General features: G+C 41.5%; 1 protein-coding gene across 8 annotated transcripts in view; it reads right to left on the bottom strand.

Moving 5' to 3' along the window:
• Positions 1–27,727, bottom strand: part of eml1 (EMAP like 1) — a 140,028-nt gene that overhangs the window by 17,070 nt on the left and 95,231 nt on the right. For all 8 annotated transcript variants that reach the window (XM_061895849.1, XM_061895846.1, XM_061895847.1 and 5 more), the window contains 8 exons: positions 25,861–25,990; positions 17,312–17,461; positions 13,233–13,302; positions 10,807–10,914; positions 10,628–10,723; positions 1,917–2,051; positions 1,739–1,838; positions 1,333–1,484 (listed from right to left, as the gene is read on the bottom strand). In XM_061895849.1, coding sequence (XP_061751833.1) covers positions 1,333–1,484; positions 1,739–1,838; positions 1,917–2,051; positions 10,628–10,723; positions 10,807–10,914; positions 13,233–13,302; positions 17,312–17,461; positions 25,861–25,990 — 941 coding nt within the window. The remainder of the gene's footprint in view (positions 1–1,332; positions 1,485–1,738; positions 1,839–1,916; positions 2,052–10,627; positions 10,724–10,806; positions 10,915–13,232; positions 13,303–17,311; positions 17,462–25,860; positions 25,991–27,727) is intronic.

Raw genomic sequence — 27,727 nt, 5'->3', positions numbered from 1 at the left:
TGTGATTAATCTGCGCATTTACATAACTAATGCAATATTTTTTGTGATTGATAGCATGAGTTAACTCGCTATTTTTGACAGCCCTGGTTGTTAGATGACACTCATTTTCTCTGTCACCTACAACACAAAGTTTAACAGGGATGTGTTTTTCAGCTATCTTAGCATATATTGACATACACTGGTTGGCGTTGAGCATCTTTAGCGAACAAAATGTGTCAAAAATGGCTTATTTTACCGAATGCGGCCCTCGCCGGTTAAAGTTTGGACACCACTAGAGATGTCCGGTAATATCAGACTGCTGATATTATCGTCCGATAAATGCTTTAAAATGTAATATCGGAAATGATTAGTATCGGTTTCAAAAAGTAAAATTTATGACTTTTTAAAATGCCGCTGTGTACACAGACGTAGGAAGGAGCACAGAGCGCCAATCAATCTTAAAGGTACTGCCTTTGCGTGCCGCCCCAATCACATAATATCTACGGATTTTCACACACCCAAGTGAATGCAACGCATACTTGATCAACAGCCATACGGGTCACACTGAGGGTGGCCGTATAAACAACTTTAACACTGATACAAATATGAACCCACACCAAACAAGAATGAAAAACACATTTCGGGCAAACATCCGCACCGTAACACAACCCAGAACCCCCTGCAGCACTAATTATTTCGGGACGCTACAATATTTATTTTGAGGCATGTTAAAAAAAATAATTCATTTTGTGACTTCAATAATAAATATGGCAATGCCATGTTGGCATTTGTTTTCCATAACTTGAGTCGATTTATTTTGGAAAACCTTGTTACATTGTTTAATGCATCCAGCGGGGCATCACAACAAAATTAGGTTTAATATTGTGTTAATTCCACGACTGCATATATCGGTATCGGTTGATATTGGTAATTAAGAGTTGGACAATATCGGAATATCGGATATGGGCAAAAAAGCCATTATCGGTCATCTCTCGACACCACTGATGTACATTCTCTGTTTATTTGAATTCGAACCTAAGTCTCCTTCACATGGTTTGGAAAAAAAAAATGTTTTATTTGTGATATTATACTCTGCAACACCTGCTTCAGGCAGGATTGGAGCTTCTTGCTGACATAAGCAAGTTCCGCTATACGAAAACTGTTAATATTTGATGAAAGCATGTGGATGGCTGCATGAATGTGAAGATGAGCTGCTCAAAATTAATTTGCAAACTCCAATTTCCATGTTTCTGCACAGAATAGATAGATGGTACTTTATCGATTCCTTCAGGGGAGTTCCATCAGGAAAAATAAAATTCAGAACCTGAACTATCAAGCAAGTGCATATGTCACCTCCAATGTTTGGATCTGCTGGTAGCTGCTGTCCCAAGAGATGAGCCGGCAGTCTTTCCCTCCGGACACCAGCGTGCCGTTCCTCAGCATGCACAGGGCAAAGATGCTGCCCTCGTGAGCTCCTTGGACGACATGGCTGATGCGATTAGTGCCTGCGTGACAGAGACCAGATTACGGTAGATGGAACCAGAAGGAGAAAATCTAACCGCTGGAGGGTGGGCCTGGTAATGGCCGAAAGACAGGCAGATCAATAAGAGTGGATCAGTGAGAGCCTATGTGTGTGTGTCTTCTTCTCTATGTCCTCAGGATGAACCTGTTCTAATAGCTCAGAAGCTAATAATGACTTCACAGGCACACACACACATATTGATCACTCAGATTTCCTGGAAGTCAAACTGTTATTTACCTTTCCCCCACACTAAGATGTTCCCACTGGAGTCTCCTGTGATAGTGTCTCCATTTTCTGCAAAGGTCACACATAAAACAAACCTGGGCTTCTCCTGTTTCTGAAAGGCAGAGACAAGAAGAAACCCGCTCAGCATTCACATGAAGTGCAACGCAGCTAAGACAGGAGGATGTTTTACTTCAAAAAGGCCTTGTTTTTTGACCAGGACGCCTTTCTCCAAGCTCCAAAAATGGAGATGGGACTTGCCGCAGGTCACCAGGATCTTGCTGTCGGTCGGGTGAAAATCTGCAGCGAAGACGGTCTCGTTGGAGCTCTGGACACAAAAAATACAGTGGGGCAAAAAAGTATTTAGTCAGCCACCGATTGTGCAAGTTCTCCCACTTAAAATGACGACAGAGGTCTGTAATTTTCATCATAGGTACACTTCAACTGCGAGAGACAGAATGTGAAAAGAAAATCCAGGAATTCACACTGTAGGAATTTTAAAGAATTTATTTTAAATTATAGTGGAAAATAAGTATTTGGTCAAACATTCAAAGCTCTCCCTGATGGAAGGAGGTTTTGGCTCAAAATCTCATGATACATGACCCCATTCATTCTTTCCTTAACACGGATCAATCGTCCTGTCCCGTTAGCAGAAAAACAGCCCTAAAGCATGATGTTTCCACCCCCATGCTTCACAGTAGGTATGGTGTTCTTGGGATGCAACTCAGTATTTTTCTTCCTCCAAACACGACGAGTTGAATTTATACCAAAATGGATACATGGATGATAGAGCAGAGGATTGGGAGAATGTCATGTGGTCAGATGAAACCAAAATAGAAGTTTTTGGTATAAACTCAACTCGTCGTGTTTGGAGGAAGAAGAATACTGAGTTGCATCCCAAGAACACCATTTTCTTTATTTTCATGACTATTTACATTGTAGATTGTCACTGAAGGCATCAAAATTATGAATAAACACATGTAGAGTTACGTACTTTACAAAAAAAGGTGAAATAACTGAAAACATGTTTTGTATTCTAGTTTCATCAAAATAGCCACCCTTTCCTCTGATTACTTTTTGCACACTCTTGGCATTCTCTGGATGAGCTTCAAGCACACCTGTGAAGTGAAAACCATTTCAGGTGACTACTTCTTGAACCTCATGGAGAGAATGCCAAGAGTGTGCAAAGCATTAATCCAAGCAAAGGGTGGCTATTTTAAAGAAAGTAGAATATAAAACATATTTTCAGTTATTTCATCTTTTTATTTTAAAAACATAACTCCACAATGCATAGTTTTGATGCCGTCAGTGACAATCTACAATGTAAATAGTCAGGAAAATAAAGAAAACACATTGAATGAGGAGGTGTGTCCAAACTTTTGGCCTGTACTGTATATTTTCAAAAAGACAAAAAACTAAAAATTATATTTGATTGAAGATGTGTAGGATTATTTGGCCTAAGCTTTTTACGGTAAACTTTTTTTTTCTGCCATTAATTTATTTAAAAAATGTTAACAGTATAAAACATACATACATTTATATATATATATATATATATATATATATATATATATATATATATATATATATATATATATATATATATATGTGTGTGGAGGAGGGCGTGGTGTTGGAATGGGGTGTGTAAGTATGTATGTGAGTAGATTGCCCAGCTGGGATCCGAATAACCTGTCAGCCTTATTAGCAGCAGCTGGTACAAGACATTTGGTTGGGAGTTGGAGAGAGAAAGACACATGCAGGAGAGCGGAGCGAGACACACGCACAGAGCCAGAACAGAGACACGCCGGACTGGAAAGTTCAGAGATATTGCTGGAAAGCAATCCAAAGTTGTCTAAATCTTGCTCAACCCTGTACACCGGACTCAAGAAGATCTGTCGGCATCAGAAGAACCCCCCGCCCTCAAGAGGGAAACATGCACAATAGATGATACATATGATAAACATTTTATGTGTACAGACATTTATACATAAATTTTACACATACAAACAATACTCTTTTATAGATTTTTAAATATATTAAGTGTGTTACATATTTTATATCTAATTCTAATATATTCTGAAGATCAACTCCTTTGTATGATTTGTTCATGCTTTTTCTTATGAGTACACATAAATCATTCTAATTGTATATAAATAAATAAATGGGTTGTACTTGTATAGCACTTTTCTACCTTCAAGGTACTCAAAGTGCTTTGACACTACTTCCACATTTACCCATTCACACACACATTCACACACTGATGGAGGGAGCTGCCATGCAAGGCGCCAACCAGCACCCATCAGGAGCAAGGGTGAAGTGTCTTGCTCAGGACACAACGGACGTGACGAGGTTGGTTCTAGGTGGGATTTGAACCAGTGACCCTCGGGTTGCGCACGGCCACTCTTCCACTGCGCCACGCCGTCCCTATTAGATTCTTATCTGAAACAGCTTTATGGGAAACAGCACATTTTTAGAAGTGTGCCTAATGTTCACAATCATTATCAGAGACAGGAAGACAAAAGTTGTATTTTTAATTTTTTTTATAGGCTCCAGCCACCCCTGTGACCCCGAGAGGGACAAACGGTAAGAAATGGATGGATGAACATTCGATTATATTAAAAACGGCTCTTTTTAGTTGGCTAGCAATGCAGCTAATGGAAGCAATCAATTCTACCTCTAAATCACTTTAAAAATGCATTCATAAATTATAAATAATACTTCATTTACCTTCGGTAACCTGTGTAATAACCTGTAGCGACATTGTTATTGTAAGAGCAAACACTGAGGAACTATTTTTCTAGCATAGTAACACATAAGTATGCTTCGGTATTAACCATAAAAGCTAACTACGGCAAGAGATAAGCAAGCTTCTACGTCATGTTTGAGTTTGGAATGCACAACAATGCCATAAGAAACAAATATATACTGACTGAAAAACATGAACAATCATATTACAGTATCTGTAATGTATTAGCCCACATTTCATGTTTTGTCTGTGAACAACTAGCAAGCCAGCGTATTTTGTCTGTCATGATACATGCATGATGTGCTGCATGTATCACGATCAATACAAAATGTGACTCCTTTGACAGTTTTCTGTTTGGTCCAGCTGGCTGGAGATGTTTTTTCTGGTTTATATATATAAGCACTCCATTTATGTTAAAATAGCAAAGCTTCAAATTCCACATTTGCAGCTTTTAAGAAACTTTCACCCAACTCTTTCTGCTTCCGCCTGATCCAACGCTTCATTATAAGTACATCAGTTCTTCTCAACAAAAGAGTAGAAATATAAATTTTGAGGAAAATCTAATTCAAAACATGTGTATGCCCGTCCCATACAACACTTAAAACCTTTAGCATATCCATATGTGGAATTAAATTATGGAATGGATTAACCAAAGAAATCAAACAAAGCACCAATGTGATTCAGTTTAAGAGATTGTTCAAACTACAAGAGTTCACAAAGTACACAGAACAGGAATTATGATTAACATCTTGAAATAAAGATTATTTATATATTTAGCATTTGTTTACTTACTATGGTATATTATTTATTTATTATTTATTCACTGTTCCGTTACAGACAACGAGGAAATGGGATAAAATTGCTTTGGTGTTAAAAAGGGTAGGATTAAATAAGCCCAGCTTCTTCCTACTCCTTTTCAGACGTGCTTTACTTAAACGCATTACATTATATGTCTGTAATTGATAGCTGTGGTCTCACACAAATAATAAATGAACCCACGCATCGCAACGGTAATACAATAGACCTAGTGCTTGTCAGGGGCATCACCGTTTCCAAAGTTACGATACTCCCGTATACTAAAGTATTGTCCGATCATTACCTTATAAAATTCGAGGTTCAGACGCATATTCGTCAAACTAATAATAATAATAACTGCTATAGCAGCCGCAACATTAATACAGCCACAACGACAACTCTTGCTGACCTACTGCCCTCGGTAATGGCACCATTCCCAAAGTATGTGGGCTCTATTGATAACCTCACTAACAACTTTAACCACGCCCTGCGCGAAACCATTGATAACATAGCACCGCTAAAGTTAAAAAAGGCTCCAAAAAAGCGCACCCCGTGGTTTACAGAAGAAACTAGAGCTCAGAAATTATTATGTAGAAAGCTGGAACGCAAATGGCGCACGACTAAACTTGAGGTGCACCATCAAGCATGGAGTGATGGTTTAATAACTTATAAACGCATGCTTACCTTAGCTAAAGCTAAATATTACTCAAATCTCATCCACCGTAATAAAAACGATCCTAAATTTTTGTTTAGTACGGTAGCATCGCTAACCCAACAAGGGACTCCTTCCAGTAGCTCAACCCACTCAGCTGATGACTTTATGCAATTCTTTAGTAAGAAAATTGAAGTCATTAGAAAGGAGATTAAAGACAATGCGTCCCAGCTACAACGGGGTTCTATTAACACCGACACGATTGTATATACGGCGGATACTGCCCTCCAAAATAGTTTCTCTCGTTTTGAGGAAATAACATTAGAGGAATTGTTACAACGTGTAAATGGAATAAAACAGACAACATGTTTACTTGACCCTCTTCCTGGGAAACTGATCAAGGAGCTCTTTGTATTATTAGGTCCATCAGTGCTAAATATTATAAACTTATCACTTTCCTCGGGCACTGTTCCCCTAGCATTAAAAAAAGCGGTTATTCATCCTCTTCTTAAAAGACCTAACCTCGATCCTGACCTCATGGTAAATTACCGACCGGTGTCTCACCTTCCCTTTATTTCAAAAATCCTTGAAAAAAATTGTTGCGGAGCAGTTAAATGAACACTTAGCGTCTAACAATCTATGTGAAACCTTTCAATCCGGTTTCAGGGCAAATCACTCCACGGAGACAGCCCTCGCAAAAATGACTAATGATCTATTGCTAACGATGGATTCTGATGCGTCATCTATGTTGCTGCTCCTCGATCTTAGCGCTGCTTTCGATACCGTCGATCATAATATTTTATTAGAACGTATCAAAACACGAATTGGTATGTCAGACTTAGCCCTGTCTTGTTTTAACTCTTATCTTACTGATAGGATGCAGTGTGTCTCCCATAACAATGTGACCTCAGACTACGTTAAGGTAACGTGTGGAGTTCCCCAGGGTTCGGTCCTTGGCCCTGCACTCTTCAGCATCTACATGCTGCCGCTAGGTGACATCATACGCAAATACGGTATTAGCTTTCACTGTTATGCTGATGACACCCAACTCTACATGCCCCTAAAGCTGACCAACACGCCGGATTGTAGTCAGCTGGAGGCGTGTCTTAATGAAATTAAACAATGGATGTCCGCTAACTTTTTGCAACTCAACGCCAAAAAAACGGAAATGCTGATTATCGGTCCTGCTAGACACCGAACTCTATTTAATAATACAACTCTAACATTTGACAACCAAACAATTAAACAAGGCGACACGGTAAAGAATCTGGGTATTATCTTCGACCCAACTCTCTCCTTTGAGGCACACATTAAAAGCGTTACTAAAACGGCCTTCTTTCATCTCCGTAACATCGCTAAAATTCGCTCCATTCTGTCCACTAAAGACGCTGAGATCATTATCCATGCGTTTGTTACGTCTCGCCTCGACTACTGTAACGTATTATTTTCGGGTCTCCCCATGTCTAGCATTAAAAGATTACAGTTGGTACAAAATGCGGCTGCTAGACTTTTGACAAGAACAAGAAAGTTTGATCACATTACGCCTGTACTGGCTCACCTGCACTGGCTTCCTGTGCACTTAAGATGTGACTTTAAGGTTTTACTACTTACGTATAAAATACTACACGGTCTAGCTCCATCTTATCTTGCCGATTGTATTGTACCATATGTCCCGGCAAGAAATCTGCGTTCAAAGGACTCCGGCTTATTAGTGATTCCCAAAGCCCAAAAAAAGTCTGCGGGCTATACAGCATTTTCCGTTCGGGCTCCAGTACTCTGGAATACCCTCCCGGTAACAGTTTGCGATGCCACCTCAGTAGAAGCATTTAAGTCTCACCTTAAAACTCATTTGTATACTCTAGCCTTTAAATAGACTCCCTTTTTAGACCAGTTGATCTGCCGTTTCTTTTCTTTTTCTTCTATGTCCCACTCTCCCGTGTGGAGGGGGTCCGGTCCGATCCGGTGGCCATGTACTGCTCGCCTGTGTATCGGCTGGGGACATCTCTGCGCTGCTGGTCCGCCTACGCTTGGGATGGTTTCCTGCTGGCTCCGCTGTGAACGGGACTCTCGCTGCTGTGTCTTGGATCCTCCTTAGACTGGACTCTCGCGACTGTGTTGTATCCATTGTGGATTGAACTTTCGAAGTATCCTGTTAGATCCGCTCGACATCCATTGCTTTCCTCCTCTCTAAGGTTCTCATAGTCATCATTGTCACCGACGTCCCACTGGGTCATTATTGTCACCAATGTCCCACTGGGTGTGAGTTTTCCTTGCCCTTATGTGGGCCTACCGAGGATGTCGTGGTGGTTTGTGCAGCCCTTTGAGACACTAGTGATTTAGGGCTATATAAGTAAACATTGATTGATTGATTGATATATTGTATGCATGTTCAAAATAAACTGAAACTGAACTGAACTCTTCCTTCATGCTCGCTTCTAGAAGTAGTAGTTCATTCTTCATATATTCAGATCAAGAAACATAAGGTTGTGGATCCTCATTCGTCCAAAAATAATCATCTTTGTTGTCTGTTACCAAGTCTGCCATGATTAGAACACACACGCCCTTTGTTTACGGAATTCGGAACACACATTTGTTTCCGGAAGTCGGAAGTGCGATGCCATTGAAACGGAAATAAATGCGCAAAGGAATTAGTTCCGGCAATGATTAAATTGACCAAAATAAGGTACATATTGAACATATAACATATTGTTATGAATGTGTCTGTTACTACGTTATATATGTACTTGCAGTGTGTATACAAAACATTGATGGAGAGTTATAGATGGCTTTAAAGGCTACAAAGGTGACTCCCAGTAGTCACCTTTTTCAAGAGTTTTTTTTATCATCTGTAAAATACCCCCCCAAAAAAACTTGTGTGTTCTTGTCTTTCATAGTGATTGTGAAGGATAGGCAGAATTCCAAAAAGTGCAGTTCCCCTTAAAGGACCCTTTGGCAAGAGACTTCACCCTTGCTCCTGATGGGCCCTGGTTAGCGCCTTGCATGGCAGCTCCCGCCATCAGTGGGTGAATGTGTGTGTGAATGGGTGAATGTGGAAATATTGTCAAATCGCTTTGGGCTCCTTAAAAAGGGGTAGAAAAGCGCTATACAAGTACTACCATTTACCATTTAATTTAGAGCTTTACTAGGCGAGAACTACACCAGGGGCGTCAAACCTCTGGCCCGGGGGCCGGATCAGGCCCGAGAACAGGTTTTATCTGGCCCGCGGGATGAGTTTGCTAAGTATAAAAACGAACCTGAAATTTTTTAATGAAAGAAATAGCTGTTCTAAATGTGTCCACTGGATGTCGCAATTGCAATTCTTTGTATCTTTGCAGATTATGCTAGATATGCAAAAAAATAAACCGCATGATGTTGTGCACCAGTCGGGGGAAATGATCAAACTATAAACCCCGTTTCCAAATGAGTTGGGAAATTGTGTTATATGTAAATATAAACAGAATACAATGATTTGCAAATCCTTTTCAACCCATATTCAATTGAATGCACTACAAAAACAAGATATTTGATGTTCAAACTTATAAACTTTATTTTTTTTTGCAAATGATAATTAACTTAAAATTTCATGGCTGCAACACGTGCCAAAGTAGTTGGGAAAGGGCATGTTCACCACTGTGTTACATCACCTTTTCTTTTAACAACACTCAATAAATGTTTGGGATCTGAGGAAACTAATTGTTGAAACTTTGTAAGTGGAATTCTCTCATTCTTGTTTTATGTAGAGCTTCAGTCGTTCAACAGTCCGGGGTCTCCGCTGTCGTATTTTACGCTTCATAATGCGCCACACATTTTCGATGGGAGACAGGTCTGGACTTCAGGCGGGCCAGGAAAGTACCCACACTCTTTTTTTTACGAAGCCTGGCATCAAATTCTAAAGTTAATGATTATTTGCAAAAAAAAACAAAATTATCAGTTTGAACATCAAATATGTTGTCTTTGTAGTGCATTCAATTGAATATGGGTTGAAAGGATTTGCAAATCATCGTATTCCGTTTATATTTACATCTAACACAATTTCCCAACTCATATGGAAACGGGGTTTGTACATAAATAACATCCTGTAATTTGATTTTGATACATTTTTTATCTTGATAGTTTGAAAATTAACACCAATGAGTTGACTGATGAACATTATCACATAATTTATTCAGAAAATATAAAAAACGACAAATAAACATGGAATACTATTAACTGCAACATGTAAGTGTAAAAAAAACCCAACAATATTATGATTTGTATAATTTCAGAATATGCTTGTTCTATTTTAAATAAAGAAAATAATCTGAAGTTGCCTTTATTTTTAAGTTATCGTGCCGTGGTTTTACCAGCCCGGCCCACTTGGGAGTAGATTTTTTTTCATGTGGCCCCCGATCTAAAATGAGTTTGACACTCCTGAACGACAAAAGATAAGCCATTTAGCAGGTAAAATACCCTTTGTTAAAGATTAAAACACAAAGTGTAGGAATTTCTTACAAAATTTCAACATTGTAACGTTCATAGATCAGAACAGCGTAAACACATCATAAGTCCTCTTTAATGTTAAAATAAAATGATCATGCCTCAGTGGTGACTTTTTGAATGACAGGATGTGGCACATACATATACTGTAGTGCTAAGTTGATCCACCTGACAGGTGGACTAAATTCTAGTAGGACAAGAGGGGCAAACACTAACGCAAACACATCAAACTCACCTTAACCTCAGCCAGTCTGTCTTCTCGCTGCCAGTCCCAGACCGACAGCACGTGGTCATTAGAGTCGTCAACGACGCAGAGCGTGTTTCCTCCATTCTAGAAAACAAAAACATAAAGTGGAAGCTCTGACTTTTAGAAAAAAAAAGTCTCAAATGTTCCCGTTTGCCAGGCTTCCTCACCGACTTGGAAAAAGCCAGGCAGACAAGGGCTCGCTCAAAGTAGGCGGCCCCCAGAACGTGGAGGGTGTTGAGGCTGACTGAGTCCCACACACGAATATGTGGAGCCAACTGAAAAGTATAATCAGGTTTTTTTGTAGAATCGATACAAGAAACATAAATAAAAAAACAAAACCCAAAAGCAGTGAAGTTGGCATGTTGTGTAATTTGTAAATAAAAACAGAATACAATGATTTGCAAATCCTTTTCAACTTATGTTCAATTGAATAGACTGCGAGGACAAGATATTTAATGTTCAAACTGAGAAACCAATTTTTATTTTTTGCAAATAATCATTAACTTAGAATTTAATGGCAGCAACACATTGCAAAAAAGTTTGCACAGGGGCATTTTTACCACTGTGTTACATGGCCTTTCCTTTAAACAACACTCAGTAAAAGTTTGGGAACTGAGGAGACCAATTTTTGAAGCTTTTTAGGTGGCATTCTTTCCCATTCTTGCTCGATGTACAGCTTAAGTTGTTCAAGGTCACGGGCATTGCCTCTTACGTGCAGCGATCTCTCCAGATTCCCTGAACCCTTTGATGATATTACAGACCATAGATGGTGAAATCCTTAAATTCCTTGCAATAGCTCATTGAGAAATGTTGTTATTGTGCAGCCCTTTGAGACACTCGTGATTTAGGGCTATATAAGTAAACATTGATTGATTGATTGTTCTTAAACTGTTCGACAATTTGCAGAGGGGTTAGTGCATCTGCCTCACAATACAAAGGTCCTGCAGTTCTGTGTTCAATCCCAGGCGAGTGGGTTCCCTCCGGGTACTCCAGCTTCCTCCCACTTCCAAAGACATGCACCTGGGGATAGGTTGATTGGCAACACTAAATTGGCCCTAGTGTGTGAATGTGAGTGTGAATGTTGTCTGTCTATCTGTGTTGGCCCTGTGATGTGGCGACGACTTGTCCAGGGTGTACCCCGCCTTCCGCCCGATTGTAGCCGAGATAGAAGCCAGCGCCCCCCGCGACCCCAAAAGGGAATTAGCGGTAGAATATGGATGGATGGACAATTTGCTCACGCATTTCTTCACAAAGTGGTGACCCTCGCCCCATCCTTGTTTGTGAATGACCGAGCATTTCATGGAAGCTGCTTTTATACCCAATCATGGCACCCACCTGTTCCCAATTAGCCTGTTCACCTGTGGGATGTTCCAAATAAGTGTTTGATATGAGTATTCCTCAACTCTCTCAGTTTTTTTGCCTCTTGTGCCAGCTTTTTTTAAATATGTTGCAGGCATCAAATTCCAAATGAGCTAATCTTTGCAAAAAATAACGTTTTCCAGTTCGAACGTTTAATATCTTGTCTTTGCTGTGTATTCAGTTGAACATAGGTTGAAAAGGATTTGCAAATTATTGTATTCTATTTTTACAGTGGGGCAAAAAAGTATTTAGTCAGCCACCGATTGTGCAAGTTCTCCCACTTAAAATGATGACAGAGGTCCGTAATTTTCATCATAGGTACACTTCAACTGTGAGAGACAGAATGTGAAAAATAAAATCCAGGAATTCACATTGTAGGAATTTTAAAGAATTATTTTGTAAATAATGGTGGAAAATAAGTATTTGGTCAACTATTCAAAGCTCTCACTGATGGAAGGAGGTTTTGGCTCAAAATCTCATGATACATGGCCCCATTCATTCTTTCCTTAACACGGATCAATCGTCCTGTCTCCTTAGAAGAAAAACAGCCCCAAAGCATGATGTTTCCACCCCCATGCTTCACAGTAGGGATGGTGTTCTTGGGATGCAACTCAGTATTATTCTTCCTCCAAACACGACGAGTTGAGTTCATACCAAAAAGTTCTATTTTGGTTTCATCTGACCACATGACATTCTCCCAATCCTCTGCTGTATCATCCACGTATCCATTTTGGTATAAACTCAACTCGTCATGTTTGGAGGAAGAAGAATACTGAGTTGCATCCCAAGAACACCATCCCTACTGTTAAGCATGGGGGTGGAAACATCATGCTTTGGGGCTTTTTTTCTTCTAAGGGGACAGGACGATTGATCCGAGTTAAGGAAAGAATGAATGGGGCCATGTATCGTGAGATTTTGAGCCAAAACCTCATTCCATTAGTGAGAGCTTTGAATGGTTGACCAAATACTTATTTTCCACCATAATTTACATATAAATTATTTAAAATTCCTACAATGTGAATTCCCGGATTTTCTTTTCACATTCTGTCTCTCACAGTTGAAGTGTACCTATGATGAAAATTACAGACCTCTGTCATCATTTTAAGTGGGAGAACTTGCACAATCGGTGGCTGACTAAATACTTTTTTGCCCCACTGTATTTACGATTTACACAACTTGCCAACTTCACTGGTTTTTGGTTTTGTAATTGAAACACACAAAAGACTTCACTTACTTTACCCTCAGAGGAGGTGCCGGCCACCTGCCCGGTTGCTATGGTAATTTTATCAGGGTGGACTGCCAAGCTGAGGAAGATGTAAAAAATAAAAAACAGACATGAAAAACAATTTCAGCGTCGATTCATCAACTGGAGATGATAGCAAAAGACAGTTGAATGTTGGACAAAATGTTACTCGATTATTTCATCTCTTTTAGGGGTATGTTAGACTTGGAGCTACTTCAATGTCAGCTCTTCTCCACTGCAGAGGATTCATGTGAACTCTGATTAACCCTGGAGTGTAAAAATAACACAATCATGGCAGCGTTGGTTGCACAACATGAATGTGGCCAAACACAGCTTAATTCAGTTATTCTGCAGGAGTAGGTGGAGATAATCAAGGGCCATTGAGCTGCTTTCTCTCGTTTGGTGAACTTTGGATATATGTTTCTCAATAAGAACCAGTCTATTGGTGACAAAAGTCACCACACTGAGCTAAATAACCCAGAACTGATTGCTAGAAAGTAGTGGTGGGTGAAACAATACTGAAGCATCGATGCTTTAGGAAACATAAGTGTAACATTCTTATGTTGACGTAGTTGGTCTGGACCCCAGGATGCTGAGCAAGGAAGGCAAACTGAAGGTAAAAGCCCTTTTTTTTTTTAAGGAAAAACAAAGAAGGCAAGGCAAAAGCTATTTAGTGCAACACGGAAGTGCACGGAAAACCAACACTTGCACAATGATCCAGCACAGGCAAGAAGCAAACGGTGGCACTAAATAAGCGAGAAAGATTGTCTAATGGAAAACAGGTGTGCTGACAGGAAACAACAGAAACGAGAATGTGCAGCGAAACAAATAATTCGAAAGGAAGTAAAACCAAAGTAGGAGCACCAGAACAGGAAATTGAACAAGATACGGGAAAATAGTGAATCAAGTCAAAACTGTCATGAGCGATAATGACAATAAGGAGTGATAATGTGTCCTTTGTGTGTGTCACGATGGATGGATGGATGGATGGATGGATAGATAGATGGATGGATAGATGATGGATGGACGGACGGACAGACAGACAGACAGACAGACAGACAGACAGACAGACAGACAGACAGACAGACAGACAGACAGACAGACAGACAGACAGACAGACAGACAGACAGACAGACAGACAGACAGACAGACAGACAGACAGACAGACAGACAGACAGACAGACAGACAGACAGACAGACAGACAGACAGACAGACAGACAGACAGACAGACAGACAGACAGACAGACAGATAGATAGATAGATAGATAGATACATAGATAGATAGATAGATAGATAGATAGATAGATAGATAGATAGATGGATAGATAGATAGATAGATAGATAGATGGATAGATTGATCTTTATTGATTCCTTCAGGAGAGTTCCTTCAGGAAAATAAAAATTCCAGCAGCAGTGTACAGAGTTGAGCTCAATTTCATTCATCCATCCATTTACTACCGCTTATTCCTTCAATTTAAAAAGTAAATAAAGTGGGTATAAATTGAAACAAAATAGAAAAATATTACAATAAAAATAAAAAGCAACAATGGGAATAACGATATAACAGTATAATAAGAATAAAACAAGAGAAGCTAGGCAGTAGTGATCATGTTATAAAAGAGTTTCCAGATCGGTAGGTCGTGAGTTCATTCCAAAGACTATAAAAATGGGACTCATTACCTCCCTGCTTGGCACTCAGCATCGAGGGTTGCAATTGGGGGTTAAATCACCAAAATTATTCCTGAGCGCGGCACCCGCTGCTACTCACTGCTCCCCTCACTTCCCAGAGGGTGGAACAAGGAGATGGGTCAAACACTGAGGGAACGGTGCTGGCCCCTCTTCTCTTCACCCTGTACACCGCTGACTTCTGCAACAACTCAGAGCTGTGTCACATCCCGAAGTACGCGGATGACACGGCCATCGTCGGGTGCATCAGGGACGGCAGAGAGGAGGAGTTTCGGAACCTGGTGAGGGACTTTGTTGTCTGGTGCCACACGAACCTCTTGCAGCTCAATCCGTCAAAGACCAAGGAGCTGGTCATTGACTTTGGGAGGTCGAGTCCACGGTCACAACCTATTGTGATCGAGGGAGTTGAGGTACAGACCGTGGACTCATTCAAGTACTTCAGGGTTTGGGTGGACAATAAGCTGGACTGGACTGTCAACACGGACCATCAGTACAAGAAAGGACAGAGCAGGCTGTACTTCCTCAGGAGACTGCACTCCTTCAACATTTGTAAAAAACTCCTGTGGATGTACTACCAGTCTGTGGTTGCCAGTGTTCTGTTTGACATGGTAGTGTGCTGGGGGGGCAGTACATCTAAGAAGGACAGCTCCAGACTTGAGAAACTGATCAGGCGGGCCGGTTCTACAATCGGAATGAAACTGGACTCACTGGTGACGGTGGCAGAGAAGAGGACTGTTGACAAACTAGTGAGCATCCTGGATGATGCCAGTCACCCTCTGCATAGCGTTATCAGTAGCCAGAGGAGCCTGTTCAGTGCTAGACTGCTTCATCCCAAGTGCAGGACTAATAGACTCAAAAACTCCTTTGTCCCACACGCTATTAGACTGTACAACTCCTCTCTGGGGCGGGGGGGGGGGGGGGGGGGGGGGGGGGGGGGGGGTTCTAGGATGACAGGGGATGCAAAACAATAACAGTGCAATACGTTTTCATAACATGGTCACTACTGCCTACTTTTTCTTGTTATATTCTTATTTTACTGTTATATTTTTATTCCCATTGTTGCTTTTTATTTTTTATTCTTATTGTAATATTTCTCTATTTTGTTTCCATTTAAACCCCCGTTATTTACTTAAAAAAAAAAATTGATCTCAACTCTGTACACTGCTGCTGGAATTTTAATTTTCCTGAAGGAACTCTCCTGAAGGAATCAATAAAGTACTATCTGTCTATCTAATTTAACCACACCTAGTGTGCGTGTGACTATCAGTAGTATTTTACCTTTTTAACTTTGACTTTGACTGTGAAGCACCGAAGGGTGTTATTTGGCGCACGAGTGAAAGTTCATACTGAGAGAAGTCGGACGACTGGTTTTGCAGCTTTTGACATCGCTTTTTGTCTTCTTCACTGATCTACATTGAACAATCTCGAAATGTGGCTATCATTTTAACGTTGACGCACAAAATACAGTACATTTCATATTTCATATATTCATTTCATATTCTTTCCTGCAAAGCCATTTGCTTGAAATGAAAACAAAAACAACAACAATTAGATTATTAACTATTAACTAGTGTAAGTGAAATGTGGTAACTTATTTAATGCATCAGATGACACCATCGTGAAACACCAACAGCCAACACAGTACACAGTGCAGTGTCAATACAGCCAGTAAATGTGCCACACACTCAGAGGTGGTATTTATCTGTCACTAATAGAAAGGGTAATGTCCCAAACATCCCCATAACAGTGCAAGTCAACTTTAACCCTCAGGGGACAAAGCATGAATTTTTTTGCCCTATCAGTAAAGTTCCTGTATTTTGGTCAGTCATTTTTGTTTAGTCAGTCTAAATATGATTTTTCCAAAGAGGGTTTTTTTCATGTTAAATTTAAAAAGCCAATGGCAGTTCTTTCACAAGTGTACGATACACTAACAGTTAATAAATAATACCTAAAAACTAAACAGAACAAAAAAAAAGTCCTTCAGGATTCCAAGGGCATAAAAACATTTTGGATATATTTTTTGTTCAAATCTCTCGATCAACTTCAGTCCTAAACAGAAAACACATAGTATTATTTATTTATTTTAAAACCTTGAAGAAGTTTTGATAAAAATTATTATTCAATCAGTATTGATTTGCATAACATGAGTTATTTTACTAATTTACCTTGTGACATTATCTGATCAAGTCAAAATTTCCAAAGAAATCACATTTATTTGATTTTGTTTAAATTTATTGAGGAATTTGAGAAAATAAATAGAACACGAAGAATCCAAAATGTCTTTACGCCCTTCAAGACTTTGATGTCCTGTTTGACTTTGAAGATAATTCCAATCTCAGGAAGGTTCAAGAAGGTTAAAGGAGGTGCTATATATTGTGTGTACCATTTAATGTCGTCTGTGTGTCCAGTGTAGTGTCTCTGTAGCCGCTCATCTACATTGAACAGGACCACGACTGAGGCAATAAAATACACGGTTTCCCCGGTGGGCAACAGGTAAAGATTTGAGCGGCAGTCTCGTCCACGGTAACCGTATCTGGATACATAAAGGTCAAGGGAAAAAAACAACAAAACAGCAAACAATATTATCCATAGGCAACGTCGGGTGCAAACATGGACACAGTTTGGGGGTGCGAGGGAGACATGTCCCCTGCAGTTTTAAAGGGGAACATTATCACCAGACCTATGTAAGTGTCAATATATACCTTGATGTTGCAGAAAAAAGACCATATGTTTTTTTAACCGATTTCCGAACACTAAATGGGTGAATTTTGGCAAATCAAACGCCTTTCTGTTTAGCCCTCTTGAAGCGATGACATCAGTACGTGACGTTGCCTAGGTAAGAAAGCCGCCATTTTCATTTTCTCAAACACATTACAGACATCGGGTTTCAGCTCTGTTAGTTTCCATTTTTTCGACAATTTTTTGGAACTTTGGAGACATCTTGCCTCGTCGGTGTGTTGTCGGAGGATGTAACAACACTAACAGGGAGGGATTCAAGTTGCACCACTGGCCCGAAGATGCGAAAGTGGCAAGAAATCTGCCGCCAGACCCCCATTGAATGTGCCGGAGTGTCTGCACATTTTACCGGCGATGACAGACATGGCACAGAGATGTATGGATAAACTGCAGATGCATTTGCAACGATAAGGTCAACGAAATCACAAAGGTGAGTTTTGTTGAAGTTGACTTATGTGCTAATCAGACATATTTGGTCGCGGCGTGATGCTAACATGCTCTTTAGGCTATAGCTGTATGTACATTTGCAACTATATTACGTTTCCTTCCACCCACATTTAATGCGAAAAAAACACTTACCAATCGACGGATTTAAGTTGCTCCAGTGTCACAAGATGCGAAAGTCCTGATCGTTTGGTCCGCACATTTTACCGGCAATGCTAACGCAGCTATTCGGCCATGCTATGGCTATGAATAGCGCCAATAGCTATTCGCTCAATAGCTTCAGTTTCTTCTTCAATACTTTCATACTCCAACCATCCGTTTCAATACAAGCGTAATCTGTTGAATCGCTTAAGCCGCTGAAATCCGAGCTAATGTCGCTATATCTTGCTGTGCTATTTGCCATTGTTTGTTTACATTGGCAGCACTGTGTGACGTCACAGGAAAATGAACAGTGGCTTCGAGAGAGCGAAAATGAGGCACTTTAAAGCTTTTTTTAGGGATATTCCGGGACTGGTAAAATTTTGAAAAAAACTTCAAAAATACAACAAGCCACTGGAAACTGATTTTTATTGCTTTTAACCCTTTTGAAATTGTGATAATGTTCCCCTTTAACCTTCCAAAAATAATACAACGCTAGTAAATGGAGGCAAGTCAAAAACTTGTACCAGGCGGAAAACCGCCACTCAGACTCAAGCTTATCCCTTTAGACCACCCACAAGCTCATTGATTGGCCTTCGTGCCCATGTGACACTCATTGACACCATGCCGAAGCTGATCAATCAACAGTCAGATGTGAGGTAAGAGCGAGTCGCGATCATTCACAAGAGGGAGATATTTGTGATAGAAATAATTTAAAAATGCTGTTCAAATTTCCTCCCACCTCCAAAGACATGCACCTGGGGATAGGTTGATTGGCAACACTAAATTGGCCCTAGTGTGTGAATGTGAGTGTGGATGTTGTCTGTCTATCTGTGTTGGCCCTGCGATGAGGTGGCGACTTTTCCAGGGTGTACGCCGCCTTCCGCCCGATTGTAGCTGAGATAGGCGCCAGCGCCCCCCGCGACCCCAAAAAAGGAATAAGCGGTAAAAAATGGATGGATGGATGTTCAAACTGGTGGATGAGATCATTAACTCATTTGAAAACTGCTTTTGTAACATTATGAGTGTAGTTAACAGTACATTATATTGGACCAATAAAAGAGCAGGTTCCAGGGGTGGACTGACCATAGTTTTTTTTTTTTTAACTTTATACGCGCTGCCCTCTACAAGTGACACCATTGAGAAGCAAAAAAATGCTAGTAAATGGGTTGTACTTGTATGGTGCTTTTCTACCTGGTATCAAGGAATGCATGAAATGAGCTTATTTCGGTCGTATAATCAACCACTTTGTGTGATCAGTTGAACAGCACAGATTATTTAATATTAACTATCATACACATACACACACAAAAAGAAAAAGAATGACCGAAAAAGGAATAGCAAATATAAGCTTAGGCTTGTATTTGCCTATTCTTTACAGTCACTGAAAATTAGATTGCCTGGAACATCAACGTTCAAAAAAATCAATGAGATGCAAGTAATAGGTGCTATATTTTATAATTTTCCATTATTTCACCTTTCAAGCCTTTCTTAAACCTTAACAAAGAACATGTCTTCAACTCATCACTGAGCTTGTTCCCCCATTTAACTCCTAAAAGTGAAATACATTTTTATTTTATACTCGTTCTGTCACACCTATGGATCTTGTTTTGTCTTGTTATGTTTTTGATTTTGGACAATCAGTCACGTTTTGCACTTCCTGGTTTTGTTTGTTTCCATGCCAACCTCATTAGTTTTATCCTAGTCACGCCCCTGCCCTCAGTCCCGCACCTGTTCCTAATTATCACAGCCACTACTTAAATCATTTTCTTTCTGTCCATCGGTCTGGGATTTTTGCATTCTGATTCATGACACATTTCTATCACAAACTTCCACGCCTTGCCACGCTGCTAAAACATTTGGACCACTCCACGTAAGATCTATGTATTCTTTCGCCTAAGTGCTGTTTTTGTTTAAACGTTTTAGCATATATTATTATCCGCCATCGAGCGTGCTTTTTGTTTTGCCTTTTGTATTTAAATAACGAATAAAAATTTACTTACATTCATGCCTGATTCGTCCCACATCATCTTTGCATCGAGGAAGCACAAACACCCACAGCTCAAGCCTGACACGTTCTTACTTTACATACTTAAAAAAATCAATATCCCCTGTAAATTATAGTTGTTTTTTCTCTTAATTTAAATAATCTTAAGAATACAAGCCTTCGGCTGCCGCCCAGCTCACAATGCACCCGGCCTCTATGGCCCCTCCTATGAGTGGTGAGCCCATTGGAGGGATGACCCACGTTGCCTCTTCGGGCTGTGCCCGGCCGGGCCCCATGGGGACAGGCCCGACCACCAGGCGCTCGCCATCGTGCCCCAACTCCGGGCCTGGCTCCAGAGCGGGGCCCCGGTGACCCACGTCCGGGCGAGGGAAATCTGGGCTCATTTTGTTGTAATTCCATAGAAGTCTTTGAGCTGCTCTTTGTCTGATCACTCACCTAGGACCTGTTTGTCTTGGGAGACCCTACCAGGGGGCATGAAAGCCCCCAGACAACATAGCTCCTAGGATCATTGGGACACGCAAACTCCTCTACCACGGTAAGGTAGCAGCTCAGACCAGGTTTTCGTCCTGGTCGTGGAACTGTGGACCAGCTCTATACTCTCGACAGGGTTCTGGAGGGTGCATGGGAGTTTGCCCAACCAGTCTACATGTGCTTTGTGGACTTGGAGAAGGCATTCGACCGTGTCCCTCGGGAAGTCCTGTGGGGAGTGCTCAGAGAGTATGGGGTATCGGACTGTCTTATTGTGGCAGTCCGCTCCCTGTGTGATCAGTGTCAGAGCTTGGTCCGCATTGCTGGCAGTAAGTCGGACACGTTTGATCACGTTCGATCTACGTTCCCATCCTCACCTATGGTCATGAGCTTTGGGTCATGACCGAAAGGATAAGATCACGGGTACAAACGGCCGAAATGAGTTTCCTCCGCCGGGTGGCGGGGCTCTCCCTTAGAGATAGGGTGAGAAGCTCTGCCATCCGGGAGGAACTCAACGTAAAGCCGCTGCTCCTCCACATCGAGAGGAGCCAGATGAAGTGGTTCGGGCATCTGGTCAGGATGCCACCCGAACGCCTCCCTAGGGAGGTGTTTAGGGCACGCCCAGCTGGTAGGAGGCCACGGGGAAGACCTAGGACACGTTGGGAAGACTATGTCTCCCGGCTGGCCTGGGAACGCCTCGGGATCCCCCGGGAAGAGCTAGACGAAGTGGCTGGAGATAGGGAAGTCTGGGCTTCCCTGCTTAGGCTGCTGCCCCCGTGACCCGACCTCGGATAAGCGGAGGATGATGGATGGATGGATGGATGGAAGAATACAAGCTGGAAGGCTGCTTTTTACTCGAAACACAATTTCCATTGTTTTTAAAAACACAATATCTGAACATTTTAACACATCAGAACTTATGAATAATGGTTATTATGTCAATTAACAAATGACAGCGTGCGCTTTTTGAAATTTTTAAAAACAAACCTGGTCGCCGCACCGGGCACGCTTCTCTATTTGTAATGGCAGTAGTTGTCATGTCAGACTCGGTGGTCAAGCGGTTGGAGTACAGTAATCATGACGTGGAAAAGTAAAGAAAAGTGCATTTGTCCAAATCAGAAAAAGTTGCGGGCCGCTACATGTTCTTCATATAATGTATTCTTAGTAATCCAAAACATACATCTAATCCTTCAAGCCACACCCCCTTTACTCAACCCAATTGTGCCTCCCAGTCCTGCTAGACACCTACACCTATTTCATAAAACCACCTTAACATTTCAATCAATCAATCAATCAATGTTTATATATAGCCCTGAATTTTAATTTTCCTGAAGGAACTCTCCTGAAGGAATCAATAAAGTACTATCTATCTATCTAAATCACAAGTGCTTCAAAGGGCTGCACAAACCACAACGACATCCTCGGTAGGGCCCACATAAGGGCAAGGAAAAACTCACCCCAGTGGGACGTCGACCATGATGACTATGAGAAACCTTGAAGAGGACCACATATGTGGGCGCATGGATAATGATCTCGGTGTCGTTAGTGGACAAAATGGAGCAAATTTTTGCGATATTACGGAGATGAAAGAAGGCCGTTTTAATAACGCTTTTAATGTGTGACTCAAAGGAGAGAGTTGGCTCGAAGATTTGACAACCAAACAATCACACAAGGCGACTCGGTAAAGAATCTGGGTATTATCTTCATCCCAACTCTCTCATTTGAGTCGCACATTGAGAGTATTACTAAAACAGCCGTAATATCGCTAAATTTCGTTACACTTTGTCCACTAGCGACGCTGAGATCATTATTCATGCATTCGTCACGTCTCATCTGGATTACTGTAACGTATTATTTTCCGGTCTCCCCATGTCTAGCATTAAAAGACTACAGTTGGTACAAAATCACACTCCTCAGCCTTCCCGGTAAGGTTTATTCAGGTGTACTGGAGAGGAGGCTACGCCGGATAGTCGAACCTCGGATTCAGGAGGAACAGTGTGGTTTTCGTCCTGGTCGTGGAACTGTGGACCAGCTCTATACTCTCCGCAGGGTTTTTGAGGGTGCATGGGAGTTTGCCCAACCAGTCTACATGTGCTTCGTGGACTTGGAGAAGGCATTCGACCGTGTCCCTCGGGAAGTCCTGTGGGGAGTGCTCAGAGAGTATGGGGTATCGGACTGTCTTATTGTGGTGGTCCGCTCCCTGTACGATCAGTGCCAGAGCTTGGTCCGCATTGCCGGCAGTAAGTCGAACACATTTCCAGTGAGGGTTGGACTCCCCCAAGGATGTCCTTTGTCACCGATTCTGTTCATAACTTTTATGGACAGAATTTCTAGACGCAGTCAAGGCGTTGAGGGGTTCCGGTTTGGTGACTGCAGGATTAGGTCTCTGCTTTTTGCAGATGATGTGGTCCTGATGGCTTCATCTGACCGGGATCTTCAGCTCTCACTGGATAGGTTCGCAGCCGAGTGTGAAGCGACCGGAATGAGAATCAGCACCTCCAAGTCCGAGTCCATGGTTCTCGCCCGGAAAAGGGTGGAATTCCATCTCCGGGTTGGGGAGGAGACCCTGCCCCAAGTGGAGGAGTTCAAGTACCTAGGAGTCTTGTTCACGAGTGAGGGAAGAGTGGATTGTGAGATCGACAGGCGGATCGGTGCGGCGTCTTCAGTAATGCGGACGTTGTACCGATCCGTTGTGGTGAAGAAGGAGCTGAGCCGGAAGGCAAAGCTCTCAATTGACCAATTTACCGGTCGATCTACGTTCCCATCCTCACCTATGGTCATGAGCTTTGGGTCATGACCGAAAGGATAAGATCACGGGTACAAGCGGCCGAAATGAGTTTCCTCCGCCGTGTGGCGGGGCTCTCCCTTAGAGATAGGGTGAGAAGCTCTGCCATCCGGGAGGAACTCAAAGTAAAGCCGCTGCTCCTTCACATCCAGAGGAGCCAGATGAGGTGGTTCGGGAATCTGGTCAGGATGCCACCCGAACGCCTCCCTAGGGAGGTGTTTAGGGCACGTCCAACCGGTAGGAGGCCACGGGGAAGACCCAGGACACGTTGGGAAGACTATGTCTCCCGGCTGGCCTGGGCACGCCTCGGGATCCCCCGGGAAGAGCTAGACGAAGTGGCTGGGGAGAGGGAAGTCTGGGTTTCCCTGCTTAGGCTGTTGCCCCCGCGACCCGACCTCGGATAAGCGGAAGAAGATGGATGGATGGATGGAGTTGATACAAAATGTGGCTGCTAGACTTTTGACAAGAACAAGAAAGTTTGATCGTATTACGCCTATACTGGCTCACCTGCACTGGCTTCCTGTGCACTTAAGATGTGACTTTAAGGTTTTACTACTTACGTATAAAATACTACACGGTCTAGCTCCAGCCTATCTTGTCGATTGTATTGTACCATATGTCCCGGCCAGAAATCTGCATTCTAAGAACTCAGGCTTATTAGTGATCCCCAGAGTCCAAAAAAAGTCTGCGGACTATAGAGCAGTACTCTGGAACTCCCTCCCGGTAACAGTTAGAAATGCTACCTCAGTAGAAGCGTTTAAGTCCCACTTTAAAACTAATTTGCATAAACTAGCCTTTAAATAGATCCCCCTTTTAGACCAGTTGATCTGCCGTCTCTTTTCAGCTCTGGCCCCCGTCTCCTGTTTGGAGAGGTTATCACGTGACCACAGATGTTCCGTTAGCTGTTCAAAGTCAGGACACGGGGTGGACCACTCATCTGTGCATCAGTTGGGGACGTCTCTGCGCTGCTGACTTGTATCCACTCAAGATGATCCCCTGCTGGCCCCACTATGGACTGGACTCTCACACTATTAACTAGATCCACTCGACATCTATTGCACGGGTCGTCCAATGTATCCCATTGGGTTGAGTTTTTCCTTGCCCTGATGTGAAATCTGAGCAGAGGATGTTATTGTGGCTTGTGCAGCCCATTGAGACACTTGTGATTAAGGGCTATATAAGTAAATGTCATGATCCGTTACCCGGATCATAGGTTTTGTGGATTTTTGAGTTTGTTTGTGCACTTCCTTGTTTGTTCTGTCACCATGGTTGCTTATTTGTTTCATCTGCTCCTTGTTTCCGGACTCACACCTGTTTGTTGATTACCATCCTTATTTAAGCCTGCCCTTTCAGTTGACTCGTTCTCGCATCCTAGCTTTTGTTACCCGTAACAAGTGACGACGCTGATCCCCGTTTCTGGTAGACCTGTTTTTGTATTTTGCTAACTCCCACGCTATACTTATGTTTTCTTCTAGCTCCCATGCTAGTTCTGTTTGTTTTGCCTTTTCTGCCGAGTGCAAGTTTTCTGTTTCCTAGTCTGTTTAGGTTTTAATAAATCTATATTTTCTTACTTTAAGCTGTGTTCGAGCCCGAACTGTATCTTGAAAGAACGCACCTGCTTCACCATGCCCAGCAAACGTCACAGTATTGATTGATAAACTTGGAATGCAAATGTACAATGTTTCAGTACTTTTTGCACAACTTGCTGTTCTAACAAGGAGCTGAACGGCAAAATACACAACAGGTCCATGAATCGACTAATGCATGTTGATAGAGAGACATCAGCATGCTTTTTTGTGACTCTTCCAGTCTCTCTGGTACAACCTGTGACACGCTAAACTAAGTGGCCACTTCACTTGGGGGTTCAAGTTAAGTGGCCATGGGACGGCGTGGCGAATTCGGGAGAGCGGCTGTGCCAGCAATCTAAAGGGTTACTGGTTCAATCCCCACCTTCTACCATCCTAGTCATGTCCGTGGTGTCCTTGAGGAAGACACTTCACCCTTGCTCCTGATGGGTCCTGGTTAGCGCCTTGTGTGTAAATGTGTGTGTGAATGGGTGAATGTGGAAATAGTGTCAAAGCGCTTTGAGTTCCTTTAGAAAAGCGCTATACAAGTATAACCTGAATATCCCCCACTTTTTGCAAATAGATAAACAACATTTATTTTTACAAACCCTTGAAGCAGTTGTCATCACATTAACTGTTTTGGATTTCCCCAGCTAGAACAACACACAGCTTTATCGCTTTATCATAAATGAAACAAACCACAGCTTTGCCGTCCGTCAAGATTGCAACATTGGGTGCAACCACATCATTGTCTTGCTTACGGGGAAAGAAGCTACAAAAAAGGATACACCCAGTCCAGTTTCAGTTTGTTGACTGGAAGGTCAGCTCTCGCCTCCAGACAGTAGCCTTCCACTTGGTCTTTGGGCATGAACATGGTGATAGGGCGGCCTTTCAGATACATTTTCACATAACCTTCCTCTGGAAAAAGAAACGAGAGAGGATTAGTTAGATGAAAAAATAAAACATAGTGGTGTTATATTAGTATTTTAATGATTGATGGTTTTTCGATGACTGTTTTGTTAGTGTGACAATGTGTGATGTGATGAATTATGAGGACAGATTTGATGCTCCTTTCTACTATCGAATGTGAGAGAATGAATGACAAATGATCTTTGACATTGACTTTATTAGTCACTTCAAAACACTCCTGGGAAAAAACAAAAAATGCAAATGCAGAAGATGCATAAACATTTGGCTCACAGCAGAGGTTAGAGGGGAAATGCACTTTTTTTGGAATTTTACCTTCCGTTCACAATCCTTATGTAAGACAAGAACACTATGTCGTTCTTTTTTTTATGCATTTTAAGTCGTAAAAAACAACCATGCAGCTCATGGGAGTACTCTATTCCGCCCATTAGGCCCTCTAAAAAACATCAGAACACTGCCAACAATACTTCATTAACATGACATTACCTGAATATTAACCATGTACGAGCGATATTGTTATTACAAGCGCTAACGCTGAGGAACTACTTTTAGCGGCGCCGTTATCAGAGAGCTAACTAGCTTATGCAGCTATTGACATTCTGCGACTTTGTGTTAGATCAGGGGTCCCCAAACTACGGCCCGCCAGCGTCTAAAATCCGGCCTGCGGGATGTCCCAAGTTAAAAATAAAATTAAATATGTATATATATATATATATATATATATATATATATATATATATATATATATATATCATTATTATTTTAATTTTTTCAAATCTGTCCTTTCTGATCTATTTTGTACCGCTTGTTACTCTAGGTGATTCCTAGCCGCTCAGGCAAATCATATTGTCTAAAAATGCATTTTCCCATCGATAACGTGACACCATTGCGTTCGGAATATAAGTTTATTTATATATATATGTATGTGTATATATCTATATCTATATCTATATATATATATATATATATATATATATCAATGCTATATATATATATATATATATATACACACACACATATATATATACATACACACATACATATATATAAATAAACTTATATTCCGAAGGCGATGATGTCACGTTTTCGATGGAAAATGCATTTTGAGACAATATGATTATTTATATATATATATATATATATATATATATATATATATATATATATATATATATATATATATTATATTTTCTACCGCTTATTCCCTTTCGGGGTGGCGGGGGGCGCTGGCGCCTATCTCAGCTACAATCGGGCGGAAGGCAGGATACACCCTGGACAAGTCGCCACCTCATCGCAGGGCCAACACAGATAGACAGACAACATTCACACTCACATTCACACACTAGGGCCCATTTAGTGTTGCCAATCAAACTATCCCCAGGTGCATGTCTTTGGAAGTGGGAGGAAGCCGGAGTACCTGGAGGGAAACCACGCATTCACGGGGAGAACATGCAAACTCCACACAGAAAGATACCGAGCCTGGATTTGAACCCAGGACTGTAGGAACTTCGTATTGTGAGGCAGACGCACTAACCCCTCTCCCACCGTGAAGCCCGTATACACCCCGGTCAAGTAGTTGGCCAACATTAACATTCAACTTAGAGCTGGAGATGGCGAGGAAGACATGAAGACGCTCGTCTGCACACACTTATTTTATTTTATCTTTTTTCCTGTGTGAGATTATGCACAACTCTTCATCTATATGAGAATATAAAAACATCTTATCAG

Source organism: Nerophis ophidion, linkage group LG03 (genome assembly GCF_033978795.1).
Source record: "Nerophis ophidion isolate RoL-2023_Sa linkage group LG03, RoL_Noph_v1.0, whole genome shotgun sequence".
Classification (NCBI taxonomy): domain Eukaryota; kingdom Metazoa; phylum Chordata; class Actinopteri; order Syngnathiformes; family Syngnathidae; genus Nerophis; species Nerophis ophidion.
The sequence above is the reverse complement of the archived record's forward strand: the minus strand, read 5'-3'. Positions and strand labels throughout refer to the sequence as shown.